This window comes from Dermacentor silvarum, chromosome 1 (genome assembly GCF_013339745.2).
Source record: "Dermacentor silvarum isolate Dsil-2018 chromosome 1, BIME_Dsil_1.4, whole genome shotgun sequence".
Lineage (NCBI taxonomy): Eukaryota > Metazoa > Arthropoda > Arachnida > Ixodida > Ixodidae > Dermacentor > Dermacentor silvarum.
Window position 1 is genome coordinate 27,011,766 of NC_051154.1, and position 15,788 is coordinate 27,027,553.

At 46.4% G+C, this 15,788-nt stretch overlaps 1 protein-coding gene across 3 annotated transcripts in view; it reads left to right on the forward strand.

The window, feature by feature from the left end:
- Positions 1–3,625: 3,625 nt before the first annotated feature.
- Positions 3,626–15,788, forward strand: part of LOC119458720 (cytosolic purine 5'-nucleotidase) — an 87,998-nt gene continuing 75,835 nt past the window's right edge. Inside the window, exons 1-2 of one of the 3 annotated variants that reach the window (XM_037720601.2) lie at positions 3,626–3,844; positions 4,253–4,302. In XM_037720601.2, the coding sequence (XP_037576529.1) occupies positions 4,279–4,302 (24 nt within the window). In that variant the 5' untranslated portion in view covers positions 3,626–3,844; positions 4,253–4,278. Of the gene's footprint in view, positions 3,845–4,252; positions 4,303–15,788 lie in introns of those variants that run through there. The other 2 variants (XM_037720609.2, XM_049665727.1) reach the window with 2 other exon arrangements.

The following is a 15,788-nucleotide window of genomic DNA, read 5'->3' on the forward strand; positions in this document are numbered from 1 at the left end:
GTGGTGCAGAATTATACACAATTGCATCAGTAGTCCATTCTTTTTCACCAAGCCTACCCTCAACTGTGATATTTACCTGGACATGCTACAACAGTTTGCTGTGCCACAATTGGAGCACCTACAACCTGATGTCATATTCCAGCAGGATGGGGCACCACCTCCCTGATCCCTAAATGTCCATCAATTTCTGGATAAAAAGATTTCGTATAGGTGGATTGGACGAGATGGTCCGATTCGGTGGCCGCCACGATCACCCGACCTCACACTAGACTTCTTCCTATGCCGTTGTGTAAAGGATAAGGTGTACTGAATCACAGGTACACACCTACATGACTTGACATGTATTCGTAATGCATTTGAACATGTCACCGTAGAGTTGCTGGAGCGTACATGGAGAGAAATTGAATGCCAATTGGACATTGTCCATGCCACTAGGAGTGCACACATTGACATGTATGAATGAGGAAACAAAACTTTTAGTTATCTTGTCACATGTTGCAAACCGTTTGTTATTATCTAGTATAGTTTTGAAGTTATTAAAGTCTAAAGTTGTAAAGATAATAGATGGACACCTGATATACTTATAAAAAAAGGATGAAAGAAAGATGAACTCTCAGTTTTTTCTGTGCTTACAGTTGGTCTATAATCGCAGAATAAAAAACAGAAGTCACTGTTAATGTTTTCTTTTTCATAACACTGCACAAAGGAAGGTTCTGCACAGTCAGAAAGCACTTTAATCTGTACAATCCCAAGTGAAAAGACTGGCCTCTGCATTCTTTAGGTAGGGCCATGACACAAGCAATGTCTTTGGCATGAGCACAATAACTTTTATAGAGAAATGTTAATTCCTCACTTTTCTCACAGGCTCATGTCAATGCTTTGCTTTGAATGTTCTTACTACTCATGCACGTCTGAAATGTCTCCAGAATTTAACTTCACTCACACCGACATTGGGACCACATTTATGCTGCAAGTTTGTCATCAATCTTAGGTGAGCATTATTCAGCCATAAAAGTCACCATAATATATATAGGGGAGCTGTGTTTTCGCATGACGGATTACAGAACCATGGAAAAGAGCCAAGAAAAAAAAACCATGGAATTAAAATGGGCTGTAAATGCAATGCAGTGGATGTTATGCATCTGTGTATAGGCCCTGCTTTGCTGTTTACATTCCAGAATCCTTTCCAGCACCCCATATCTTTACAAACCTGCACATGTCTACACAATGAATGAGGCTACAGTTTCTCATGAAAAATGCACAACTTCAAGAGATTTAACCGAGAAGACAGAAAAACACTGCCAGGCAGCACAAGTCATAGGGTTATGCTCCTCACAACCACTCTTGACTTTTCTGTGCTCCTTTACACTATGCATTATGGCAGACCCTGTAGTCAACATTTATCTCCCTTTGTCCAGTTCACCTCACCATCTCAGAGCTACTAACAATAGCACATACTTTCACACTTCCACTGTCATCTGTTTTCACCACTGTTGTATGACACTTAGCCAGACCTCACAACACCATAACGTAGGTAAGTGTAGAAACGAAATCAGGAAAAAAATTTCGAGTTGCTCTAAGAACCTCAGCAACTTTACACAGCTGTTGCAGTTGAGAATGCAACAACTTCAAATCAACAATGCCAACAAGAATGCCAACAAGAAAGCTGAGCCAGTTACTTAGAGGATTTGCTTAGTGTTATACACAACATATTTTGAGCTATTTACTTCCCAGGATTGGTACACACAAATCTATGCGAAGGCGCATTTAGATCTCTAGCCCATGGCTCATTGGTATCCATAAAAACTAGAAGTTAACAACAGTTTACAAAAAAAAAAAAAACACACACACACACACACAGGTAGAGCAAATGTCACCACACACACAATATTTACTTTTTGAAAAAACAATAAGGAAGCTTATATAATCAATCCAAATAAAAACAAATGTGACGCACATTGTTGACAACTTATGACAGTAGTATGAATTTACAAATGAAACATCAGGCAAACTTAACTCGACGAAAAGTTCGTGACAAACCCAATTAAAGTGACAGTTTCAGTCTTGCGAGCAAGCTCATCTAAAAGTTTAAGCCGATCTTTCTATAGGCGATTACACAGTAATGGGTATACTCTGTCCACGGCGGGGATAGTTGGGTTTGCACCATTTCAGATTTCATGTTTATTTATAGCAATGGGCTGAAGGGCATCATATGCAAGATTTGAAAGGAACAATCTGTTAAATACTGTAATTATTTTGTTACATAGCCTGCGGATCACTCGTCGCGTTCTTTTATTTTTCGAAGAATAGGAACGTGTAGTCACTTCAAAGACGGTAAAATAAGTTACGAGTACCATTCATAACACGCCGCGTCACGTGTCGTGACGAAACGCGGCGAGTTTCGTGTACACCAGAAAATACGTCTACGAGACTGTCTTGTAGCGCGCTCTTACCGTCAGTCTGTTTGGTCCATTCTATCACAGGTACTTGGTATCTGCACTGCTCCCCGGGGGGCTCGGGAGGGTTGCGCTGTGCTTCCCAGATCAGAAACGAGCACGGCAGCACGGCTCCTGTACGACATGTACCGCGCCATCCCATCCAATCAGTGAGATCGATCATTCTGGACAAAGCAGCTTTCACAGGCACAGCAAGGTCGTCGATGCAACTGAGCTGATGGACATCTCACTAGCCCAAAAGATACAAGGCATTTAACACATTGTAAGTGAAGTACAATCGCCAGAGCGCAATCATGGAACTCGCTCAACAGATGCCGAAACCCACAAAGATTAGATACCTGAAAACATGAAATCAGCACAACCGGCGATCACGCAAGCTAGCCCAACTTGCTAACGAGTAAAAGACGCTGGCTGCAAGTTTGACAGCAGCAAACAGTACCTTACTCACGTTCGCCTGGCGCGGAGATCAGGTTACTAGAACGGTCGATGCCACTACGCATGACGACGTAGACTACAATTTTCCCATCGTTTTTATCACCGCACCAATTTCTCCTGCAGCTGCAATCTTCAGAGGAACCAGGGCTCTTAAGCCTAAATTCCAGCTTCTCGCATACAGGAAAAATTCTTCCCAGACTGTCACCCGGAACGCAAAATGCAAGTGCACGCTGCCAGGAACGGAAAATTCAAAATGTACCAACCATAATTACTTTAGTGATACGTGCTCCTGTTCTGACAGATGTGCGTGTGTAGTTTAGTCTACATCGCACCGCTGAAGGTACCCTACCCTAGCTTGCAAGCAGAAGCACCGAGACGGCCGAGGCAGCGCGGGCCATTCCCATTCCGAGCTAAACAGCCGTCGCAGCGATTTCCAGACGCCTGGCGGTTGGCACGCACTAAATTCGTCACTAATTTTCACTTTATGAAATTCAACGGTAAGATCCCTCATTTTATTTGTTATAAATACTAGTCATATTTATTTATGCGCGACAGAGAAAATAGTCGAATACAATTTGTTGAGTATTTCCTAAGACTACTCGATAGACGCACAACGCCTGTACGCAAATATCGCAAATATGTTCAGATAAGCTATCTGTGCTGCCAGCCTACTACAGTGATCACACTTCCGTATTTTGAAGATAAAATTACGAAAACATACGGGACAATTTTGTCCGTCGCGAATGCGAACTTGCATTTACGCAGTGACACATAACACCAGCAACACTGTTCCCGTATAATCGCCGCTTAGTGACGGACGGTCGTATGGTCGGATGATTTGTACGTTGGATGAAGTCGGATGCTCGGAGGTGGAGAAAGGAGCTCGTGACACATCCGATACTGCTCGTCCACCAAATGCGGTAATCGGTTGTTGCGTGCTTGCATTTCTACAGGTTAGTGCTGACAGAACACATTGGTAGCTGGCTTGAAAATTTAGTTAAATGCATTTAAAGGCTTAACCAATTGTCGCGTAACACCTAGCAGCCACACTTTGGTAAATTTCGTTTGGATGCAGAAGATCGCGCATGTTTCGTTAATAGGTAAATGCGCGATAATATAAACCGAAGGCTGGCCTCACTGGTCATTGCGCTTTGGACGCTTTGGATATGATTGTGTGCGTTGGAGTCGTTATTCTTGTGGCATTCGATAGCCTGCAGACTGCACTAGTGACGGTGAAAAAACGTTCAGCTAACGGTTGTGCGAGATGATAATACAAAAGTAACAGGACCTGATATTTTTGTGGTGCGTGAGGGTTCTGTAAAGATAACATGCAACAAATAAAAACTTGTGCTTTTTCGTAGCGTGAACTCTCTTGTAATTCCAAGGCATGGCATCCGGCGAGGAGATCTGCGTAAGTTACCGATCTTCATTTATTGCATGTTTTGTTAGTCCATGTAGCTTTGTGCGGCATGCTAATGCATGCAAAAAGCGCCCGAGCGGCCAAGCTTGCACAAACGCGGCGCGGCTGTGGTATCGGGACTCTGCAGCTTATCACCTTAAACAAAGTGTTTTCCCATTTCACGTGGATCGTGGCTTTGTGTCACACGCGATCGTGTCGCGATTGGTTCCCTTGTGCCAGCTGTGGGAGGAAGCCAATCGCCGCCGAGAATTTCGATCCGCATAGGGCTCGATCGCGATCGAAAGTGGCCGTGTGAACCGGCATTATGTGGTCCAGCTGCCACAGCCAGAATCCGCACAGCGTTCTTTCATTGTGTTGTGGACGGCAGGCAAAGCTGTTCGCCCTGAAGCGATTGCTAACTCGGAGAATTCATCTTGCGGGAGCGCACGGACGGCGGAGCATTGTCTGCTCTGAAGTTGCATGCGTCGTGTGCTGGCACAAGCTGTGCGTCATGTTGCCCTTTGTTCCCATTCTTTGTACTGCGAGGGTGATCAAATAGAAACGAGATTTTCATTATATATATGTAGTAGGGAATCACCAAGTATGTAATATATTTTTCTGCGAAACTGCAGTTAGAAATGCATTTTTCCCAGCCGATCGGTAGCTTTTTGATCCGTCATCATTACATGAAGTGGATTGTGTCAGCAGCCAGTTGCGAACGTACTCCTCCACTGCATCGTCGTCGTCGAATAGGCCTCCCAGAGCTTCTTTGAGTGGCACGAAGAGATGAAAGTCGCAGGGCGATAAGTCATATTTATAGGGAAGGCGTTTCAGTGGGTCCTACCCATTTCCTTTAATTTTGAACATGTGACAGCTGTAATGTGGGGCCTAGGCGTTGTCATAGAGAAGAATGACTTTACATATCGGTCGGTCACCTTTTGCGGCGATTAGCAAGTTTAACCTCACTCAACAAACGGTCACAGTAAATGACGGTGCGACGATCGTGCAAAAAATCAAAGTGCAAAATCCTCCTCTCCCCCCCCCCCCCCCCCCCCCGCAAAAAAAAAAAAGAGGCATTTGCAAGCACTTTGCTAGCTGACAGCCGAGTCTTGACAGGGGATGCCTTACTCGACAGGGGAACAGCGCAAAAAACACGACATACAAGAAGGGAGACACACTTGTCTGTCGTGCTTTTTTTGCACCGTTCCCCTGTCGAGTATGTACCGACTAGCTCAGGCCTCTACGGGATGCCTTACATTTATTTCTCCACTCCATGCTTGCTTGTTTTGACTCGAGCGTCCATTGTTGTACCCACGTTTTATCGCACGTAACGAGCCGATTAAAAAAATGCGTCCCTTATGCAAACCGCGCTGAGCCGCTCACAAACGTGCCAACTTCTGCAGCCAAAGTACGGGTTACCCATTGGGCAGACACTTTACGGAGCCCTAGGTCCTTTATGATTATGGATTGAGTGCTTCCATAACCTATGCCACTCTTGGAACAAATTTCGGAAACATTAGAACGTCGGTTGCCCTCCAGAAGACTCGAGTAGCTTGAATGATCTGCACCGTAGTGCTCGTCCGTGGGCGACGATCTCGTTTTTAACCTTTGTACGGCCTTCCATAAACTCATGCCTGACAAACACACGCGGCCTTGAGAGTATTTAATCGCCGATCTGTGCCGTCAATCGGCGTGAAGTTTCGGTTGGTTTTACTCCCTCAGAAGCAAGAAGATTTATAATAATACATTGCGCAATCGACGTTTGAAGGACTGCTGAAGAAATGTAACGAGACAGGCCGGCTTCTCATATGACTACACAATACGCTCGCCCTCAAGCATCAGCAGCGCGCAAATCGATAGAACACGCCATAGAACAAAAGTCTCGTTTACATTTGATCCACCTTTGTATTTTTGCTGCATCAGCTGGCAAGATGAGTTCTGTGCGTGCGCCGATTTCTGTATATGTGAGTCGCACTAAACGTTGCCGCTTATTTAGCCGGTTTACAAATACAAATCGATGACGTGAATGAGTTTTGTTTTCTTCAATAAAAATAAAATATCGTTAAATTGCTTGTTATGGCTGTGACCATAAGGTCGAGGCAGTAGCTATATGAATACTAACCGTACCTGACGTGCGGTGGAAAAGTGAGCGGGTGCTCGTCACAGAAGCCTCCACAGTTTCTTGAGTGGCGAGACAGGCATAGATGCTACGTTGTGGCACGGATAAAAGCCTTGGCCGTGTCGAGAACCCCTGTACTATTTTAGGGGTTTTAGCTGTGTTTTGCTTTAGTTTCGCTGTCGGCAGCCGCTGCCAGATCGCGATATGTGGTGGCGGCGGCCGTAGACTTGGCGTCAGAACATGTTCATGACCAACAGCCGATCGAATAGTGTAATAGTCTCCACATAACTTTCACTGTTTAGTGAAATTTTAGTATAGCATGATAGCGTACTTTCCGTGTCGGGACGCTATTCAACTATACTTTCAATTTCTCCACAGAGTGTACAAAGGGATTTTAGCTATTCGCCAAGCCTTGCGTTCGAAAAGTGCGAGAGGCATCGTAATGACAGCCGCGAGCGCGTTGTATTTGTACTTCCCATGTCTGCCGATCCGCGGCGAAGTCAATGCAAGCCTGTCGTTCATAGCCTCCGAGATCTCCAAATCTCAGAGGCCATATGACGTTGCACTTATTCCTCGAGCGGCGAGTCGCGCGTCAATTTTGCGCCTATTCCCGGGCGTCTTTCGCGCTCGGAAAAACACTTTTACGTAGCACGTATTGAGCGACAGAAAGCTGTATCGGGAGTTTTTCATGTTGCTCTACTATTTTCTCACTGACACTTTTCATCTAATTATAATAATTAAGAAGTTGATTATTAAATTAAGACTTATTATGTAATTCGCCTGAATGCAAAAAAAAATAATCTGAGTGTCTCCAAGCGACGGCAAACAACATTATCTTGGTTCTTCTGTCCAGCTACGTGGCATTTGCATATTTTTAAGGTTTGGTGCAAGTTACGTGGGACACCCTGTATACAAAAGAACGCAAGCAGGGTGTAGCACTTAGGGTGCGCCAAGGTTCCTTTGGGTGCTCTAAAACTCTCGGAGCATCGGCGCCAACATTCTGTAGACCGATGGAATCGGCGCCAAGTTGTCTGCTAAAGGACACGCCCCAAGTGATAAATCGAATAACGCCCCGCGCACTGGGCAGCCTTCGTGAACTCGTCCATAACGTAATAATTTCGAATTAAGCAATGACCACAATACGCAGATTAGTAAGACTTTAATGGATATTAGATTTAGTCTAAATTAAGCCGGACATTAAGAGGAAAAAATGGAGCTGGGCTGGCCATGTAATGCGTAGGATGGATAACCGGTGGACCATTAGAGTTACAGAATGGATACCAAGAGAACGGAAGCGCAGTCGAGGACGGCAGAAAACTAGGTGGGGTGATGAAGTTGTAGGCGCAAGGTTGGAATCAGCTAGCGCAAGACAGGGGTAATTGGAGATCACAGGAAGAAGCCTTCATCCTGCAGTGGACATAGCTATAGGCTGATGATGATGATGATGAATCCGGTATCATAATGGGTATATTATAAAGCGTTTGAAATGCGTAAACATTTCTATACCTACCCAACGAGGAAACCGGTCCGTCACGTAAGACGACCGCTTTCAGGATAGGGCCCGCAGCAGCACATTCGTGCTACCTCTCGCTTCAACGCGAACTAAACGGGGAGAACACAGCGCACATGAAGCTGTCAGCACTCGGCGCACTCTGTCCCCATCGCAGATCGCTTTCAAGATAGGGCCCGCGTGTCTCGCTTCAACGTGAAGTAAGCGGCGAGAACACAGCGCACACGAAACTAGCAGCATTCGGTACAGATCGCTTTCAAGATAGGGCCCGCGTGTCTCGCTTCAACGTGAAGTAAGCGGCGAGAACACAGCGCACACGAATCGCTTTCAAGATAGGGCCCGCGTGTCTCGCCTTCAACGTGAAGTTAAAGCGGGCGAGAACACAGCTCACTCACACGAAACTAGCAGCATTCGGTACAGATCGCTTCAAGATAAGGTGCCCGCGTGGTCTCGGCTTCAACGTGAAGTAAGCGGCGAGAACACAGCCTCACACAAAACTACAGCATTCGGTACAGATCGCTTTCAAGATAGGGCCCGCGCGGCCGTGCCATACGCAGCTGCCGCGGGAGTACGGTTGATAATGGTACGACGCGGATCGATAAGACGCTAAAGAGCGATAGCGGCTTATAATGATCGGAACGTCATCAGCGCATGCAGCTGTCGCTGCCACCTGTAGTAGTTTGCTTGCGTCATCGATTCACCTTGCGCCGCCGTCCGCATGCAGCGGTCTTGCGCTCGACAGCGGCAAGCGACGCGATGGAGATGGCTGTCGCGTTTGCTCGTCGCCTACAAGTCGTACCATACGCGAGCGACTACTTGAGCGACGTCTCCTCGGTGTTGCCGGTATGAGAACTGGCGTGACGCGTGCTTTATTAATTTAAGTTGATGTGTTTTACTCTAAACAGCAGCATAAATATTTCTAAAGGTCTTGCACTAGGTCTTATCCTTGCACGTATCAAAATTTAGTCGTTTGCTCGTTCCGTGCGACATTCAGTAGTACATGACTGATGTACATCCAGTTCCGACTTCGCGCTATTGGCTAGTCGCTCATAGCACTTCCGGGCGACGAATTCTAGATTTCCAGAACCGAGCGATCGAGCGACAAGAACGATGTTCGCGCGAGGGCCCGTTTCGTCGCTCGAAACCGTCGCTCGTCGCCGTCGCGCAGAAAATCGCTCTCATGCGGTTTGGGCTTTATACTGGTCGGATCAACTTTCATAACATTGATAATAACACCGGGCTGTGTGGAGATGGTGGCAGAATGCTTACGCATACTTAGACAACTCCCAGGGATTTTTTTTTTTTTTTTAAAGCTATGCGCTGAAATCCTATAAGCGTTTCATAGACGACGATGTAAGTAGAACCTCGATGGTACGTTCCTTAGTGGACCAAGGAAAACGACCCATACGATAACGCTTCTGGCAGCACTACAGATGAAGCAGAAGCTAACTTAAGTTGAAGCTATAGTTCAAGAGAAAGCCAACAAACCGTTGAATCCCCGCTAAATAAAGCTCCTTATCACTGGCTTGCGGTTAGATTGAACGTTATACGAGCTGTCGTAGCCGTGGATCACACTAAATCTAGCGTGCAATTTCCATCTGACGCTTAGGTCGAGTCTTTGGGGTAACGACAGCCTGTTTTTGAACACTCGCAGCCCTTTTTCAGTCCCGCTCATCCTTGTGTATCGAAGTAATCGTGCAAGCTATATCGAAGCCTAGCCACGACAACGTCTGTGGGCGTGAGGCGACCGTCTGCGCCTTCATTTCGTGAGCCGATTGAGACCGGTAATCATCTAAACGCGGCGATTGCAGTCCGTCTGCGTCGCACGGCAGCTACTGTGCAGTGTCTGTTTTCAGCAACGACATTCCGACGGACGATGCCGCGTCGGTGGTGCGCCGTATCTGGACGTAACAACCTGGAAAGGAAACTTGACAAACGGGAAGCTAATACAATGACACGTGACCCTTTGGGAACTAAACGTAACCGGTGCTTCAGAGCATAAAAGCCGGGAAGGCGTTAAAAACTGGAACGTATCAAAGAGGTTCAACTATATTTCCTGTATATGGTCTCGTGGGGGTCAACACTAACACTATTTCTGCAGGCGGCGTTTATCTGGTGCGAAACTTTCGTAACCTCGGCATAGACAATGGTCTTTCTTGGTCGGTGGTGCTGGGCTGGTAATCAACGAGCAGCTGCCAAATTTTAGAACAAAGCCGACGGATGGGCACTTAAAAAAAAAAAAAAAAAAGCAGTAAGAAAGAAAACATTTCTGCAACAGCCACATCCGTCAATAAAAGTGCAGACTCTGAAGCCCACCCGTTTAGAAGAATGGGTTTAGTGTCGGCGCAGTTCTGTCGGCGGTACTGTGAAAGGACCGGTCGACGCCGCGGTGGAGCTAGAGTACGTGCTCTCCCTTCCCACTGGGGGCGCGTTGTTCTTCGCTGAGATGCGACACGCTGTCATCTGCCCGTTAGCGTCTCGTCGAAGCAGCCGCTACGACAGCTGTTTGTACTGCAGCTCTATGGCAGCCACGTAAACGTCTCCTTCTGAGAGGGAAATTAGTCATGCTCCAGACATCAACAGTACATGCTACAAAGAACACCCCGACGACTTTCTTTATTTTTAGCGGCGCAAATGTTGGAAATGTCGAATGCAGATGAAGTATTTCTTCCAATCCGATTCGGGAATCCACTATTCGAAATTGTCAAATAACCGTTTCCCTTCGAATTTATAAGCGATGTCACGATGATTATTCCGAGTGTCAAAGTAGAAAGTCTGAGGCTCTTGCGCACATGCACCAGTTCCTAGCTGAGCGAACGCAGGGGTCAAATCACTACTGCTCAGTAATTTCCAGTCATCCATTAAGAATGCCTCGCTCATAGACAGCCTACATATTTGTTGTCTCACTTTAGGCAATTGAGGTTATTTGGCCAGACTCGCCATATTTACGTCCCTTTAAAACAATGCGCAGTGCTGTAGGATGTCGCTCTTTTTATTGCGATGGACACTGCAGGCTAATTTTCGGCGTCGCCGTGATGGTCCTTATAAATTCAAGTGCGAAAAGATACTGTCGCGCCCCGCAGGCCGTATGTCGTGGGTATGGTGGCTAGCGTATTGTGGGTGCAGGAAAATGGTGGCTGGAGGCGCGCCCAATGTTGGTGGTCACTTGATAAAGCGCGGGCTAGTTGATGGGGAGAGGGTGAGCGCGCGTCTCCTCCTTTTGCCAGGCCGCCCGCACCCTATCTTGCAGTACTCTACGGCGGCAGCAAAGGCTTGTGTGTGCATGAGATGGCTGCCGGCTGCATGTTCGCGCCCGCCTAGTGCTGGAGGTCGCGTAATCTCCTCAAATTTCCGAGTCGCGTTGAAGGAAGCGTTCTCTCCCCTCAGGTCGCGCTCTTCATCGCGCCAGCTTTGTGACAGCGTGTGTTCGCGGTCATCGAGTGAGATCTGTTCATGTTTGCCTGTGCGCGCGTGATACCGTGGTTGCAATTTTTTTTTTTAGTAAGATAACGTTTACTGCAATTTAAACGGCCCGTAAAAGTACGAACCTCACTTCGTGCAGTTGTGTAATAATTTGCTTCGCCTTTCTGGCGAGACGGCGACTTTCTTTTCACGAACGCAACACTTTGCATGGATCTTGAGTCGTGCTTGGGGAGATTTGCTGTGGACATCGTAAGTGTTTAAAGGAGTACAGATTTGGCATTTCCGACTTTGCATTTTCTCTATTTCCACGTGAAAAGAAGGTTAAAACTCTCAAAACCGTAGAAAATATACTGTCGAGTGTCAGAGACTACAATACTTGTTACTACGATCCAGTTTCTGTCCATGTACCGCGTTTTTCCGCGCATCTCCAAACTGGTGTCATTCTGAAAATTCATTCCAAGTGGATACACCTGCCAAGCTCACCGGCTGCAATTCGTAAATTGCAATATGTGTCGTAAAGTAATTAACTAAGTTAATTAGTCAATTTTGTTAATTAATTGAATGTGTGTTTTGATTTCTCTTGCTACTAATGTCCGCCTCTTCGAATAACCAAGCTCAACGCTAAGAATTACGCTACCTGCCACAGGCGATTTTTAAAAATTCCGTAAAGCTTAATTTTGAACACCCGGTATTTCCTAGAAAGAAGGATGGCGAATTCCGCCATATTGTTAAATTCTGTAATGGTGGCATTTTGAGCCAATCAGAGTGGCCGTAGCAGCCTTTGGGCCAACCAGGGGAGGTATTCTGTAAGAGTCCACCTAGTGGACATGTCCATTTCGTCTGCTGCTGAAGCGCTGATTGGCTGTGGCGCATGGCTGCTGCGGACGCGCACCCCAGTCCAGCCAATCATAATTTAAACAGCAGACGAAATGGCCATGTCCACTAGGTTGACTCTGACCGTATACCTCCCCAGTGCTGGCAAGATGGCGAACCTGCCGAGTTGCTGTTTCCAATAAACAAGAACGGTGCCGTAGTTACCTGACTTACACAGCTACCAGTACAAGTAGATCAAATGAGTTCTTCTGAATCCCGCAATCCGGAGGAAAGTTCATTTATTTATTTTTACGCATACGTCTTTATTTGGTACCTGCTTCGAGGGGGGTGGGGTGGGGGGGGATTGCAAGCATTATTTTAGGGAGGTAAATTTAAAGAGGGAAAACACAAAATCATTTTTCTAAAGCATGGAAAGAATCATCACTAGAAATATTAACAATATCGAGCGACAGAACGTTCCAATGTCCTATTGACCGTAAAAAAAAAAATACTGACAGGCGTTTCTCCTAAAAGCAATGGGGATGCGGACGAAGCGTCGTCACAAATGTTTTCTTATTCTTCCTTAAAAGAATCGCGCATATTTTCAAGTCCTGATTTCGTCTTCGGGAAACATAAGTAGGCAGCTTAAAAGGCATCAGTCTATCATTGTCAGTTTTAGAGTAATGTACATTATGAAAAAAAAAGTTACTCTGAGATATCGACGATGGTCTTCCAATTTGTACGAATTTAGTGCTTTTTAACTCTCTGTCATACTAAGCGTCCTCTCACAATTCGTCCTCTCTGTACTGCACTTTTTCAAGTTTGTCGGCTAGTTCAGCACTGTGTGGATCCCAGCAAACCCTCCCGTAATCGAGAACATTGCGCACTTACATGGCTGAAATATAACTGTTCATTAAGCTTCCTTATAATCAGCGAAAGTTACGTCTTAAAAAACCAATAGCCTCAATTGCATTGTTTCTATATGGTTTACATGCCTTTTCCACTTAAATCAGCGGTAAAAAACATCCAAGGGGAAAAAAAATCATGAGCCATTCTACTCTGTGAAGGTGGATGACCAGCGAAGCTGTTTAGCGCACGACATAGAGGTGACACAGAATTTTGAACAAAGGTACGAACATATGTTATTGCAATAGCAATTATATGGACACTCCAAGCGGATTTCTGCCGTCGCCATGAGGTTCCGTATAAAGTCCAAGGGCGATAAAATCGTCGACGCGTGCCGTATGCTGTATGTGCGAGGGAGGCACATACAGCGCACGAGGGACGCGCGCATTCACGGAGAGGGAACGCACGGCGGGCGCAAACCCGTCGCGCGAAAGGCCGTGGGGGGATGGAAGCGAGGGAGGGGGGGCGCCGTCGTGCTCCGGAACCAACTGCACATTTAGCGACCCGGCGCAAGGGGATCTGGCGATTCAATCTTGCGCGCGAAATGAGGAAAGTTGGAAGGCAGCGTGGGAGGAAGGGGGTGGGGCTTCTACTGTGCCGACAACTGCGCACTTGTACTTTGCGCTGCTGCGAGCGGTCGCGCGCGCCGTATCTTGAAAGCGATCTGCACACAGCTCCTACCTTTTGTATGCACTGTGTTTTCGCCGATCAGTTTCCGTTGAAGCGATAGACCGCACGAACCTTCCCTCGCTGCTGCCGCCGCGCTCGCTCACGCCAGCGTTTTGACAGCGGTTGTCTGCGGTAATCGAGTGTGATCTATTATTCATGTTTGCTTGTGCGCGCTGACGCCATGCTTGTTAATTCAGTTATAAGCGAATGTGTCCGAAGTTTATACTCTCCTTACTACGTGTAGCTCTCCTAATTTGCTATCGCAATTGATGCTTCGCCTTTCGGGCGAAACTGCGACTTTTTTTCCTGATCGGTGGTCATCGTGACGATAGGTACGCATTGGCTTATAACCTCTGTTATTAAATCTGTCCGTCGCGTAAGACAATGAATGGCTCATACCCCCCGTAAACGCGGCCTCCCCATTACGACGACAGAAGGGAAGGGAAATTCTACGTTGGAATGATGAGCGGCGACGGAGCCAGCCGTGGAAGACGACGACGAACGCGTGAGCAGTGGCACGAGCGCGTTCGCGCGGTTGCGCCGAGGGACGCCAACGAGCCAGCTGTGGAAGACGAACGCTCGAGCCATTGCTGATGATGATATTTTTTTTCACAACGGAGCCAGCTGTGGAAGAAGACGACGAACGCGCGCCAACGAGCCAGCTTTGGAAGAAGAGACGCTCGAGCCATTGCTGATGATGATAGTTTTTTCGTGCGGACGCCACAAAATCCCGGATCCTAGCCATATAGGCAGCTTCGCTGTAAAATTTGTCATCCTGGCGGCTGCAGCACGAAGCTGTAAAGGAAACTCGGTACGAGTTTCTCGGAAAGGAAGCCTCGCAGTTGAAGACATATTCGTCCTGGTCTGGTATGTAGCTTTGCAGCTTCGTGCTACAGTCGAATGGATGACAACTTTTTCCCGTTCACAATACAAATAGACTTACTGTGAACGCGGTTATAGCCTATGTAGAGAGCCACGACAAAAGCGAAACCGCCTTTACGTTTATGACAACGCAACGAAAGGCGAAACACAAGAATGTGCAACCGAACTGTCGGGCATTATAGAAAGGAAATCTGGTATTGATTATATTCAGTAGGAAGTGTCGGTATCGCCCAAAGGCGAAACCGATTATTGACCAATATTGACAGCGATATCAATAAGGTATAGCGCTTCGCTTGGACTCTTTCGTTTGTGATGCTGGGGATGCAGCCACGTGGATGTTTGCTCCACAGTCCAGGCATTTCTTATGGACTCTAACCGAATTGTCTGTTAAATTGTATATTTTCCTCTTTTTTTTTTTTTCTGCGCGCGTGCGTGTGTGTGTGTGTGGTTTAACTGAATGCCCTGTCACAGCCGCTGGATAAAAAAAAAAAAGCTTTTTTTTGCCGGCTTCAGCACGAAGCTATAAAGGAAACTCGTACGAGTTTCTCGGAAAGGAAGCCTCGCAGTTGAAGACATTCGCTTTTCCCTTTTTTTTTTCAATGAATGATTTTTATCTTTCGTACTATTATTGTTTTCATTTTAACCCGTAATTTCAGGTTCCAACATACTTTGTAGCAGTCCAGAAACTTTATTTGTGGTTGTAACTCGCAATAATTCACCCATTTCTTGGCCAATCCCTCATAGCGGGTATGAGCCACGAGTTGTATGTACGACAATAGCAACAACGACGACTCCGCGAACGGTGTTCAACCTACACGCAGGTGCGACATTTTGGCGCGAAACAGCTCGTAAGGTAACTCCTGCTGGGTACAATATGGAACAGCTTCGGTGCTAGAGCTCCTTTGTTCGAATCCAGCAGTCGTAGAATTTTATATATATATATATATATATATATATATATATATATATATATATACGTGAAAGCGTTGAAGTTGAAATACAGGATCCGGCAGTGAAATAGTTCAAAGAACACAAGCACGCCGGAAAAATTCTTCATATATCTTTCCTACGTGCTTCTATTCTTTGAACTATATATATATATATCCGGAACATCACGGCGACGGCGAAAGTTCGCCTGGAGTGTCCATATAGTTTCTGTTGCAATAAAAGCTACAG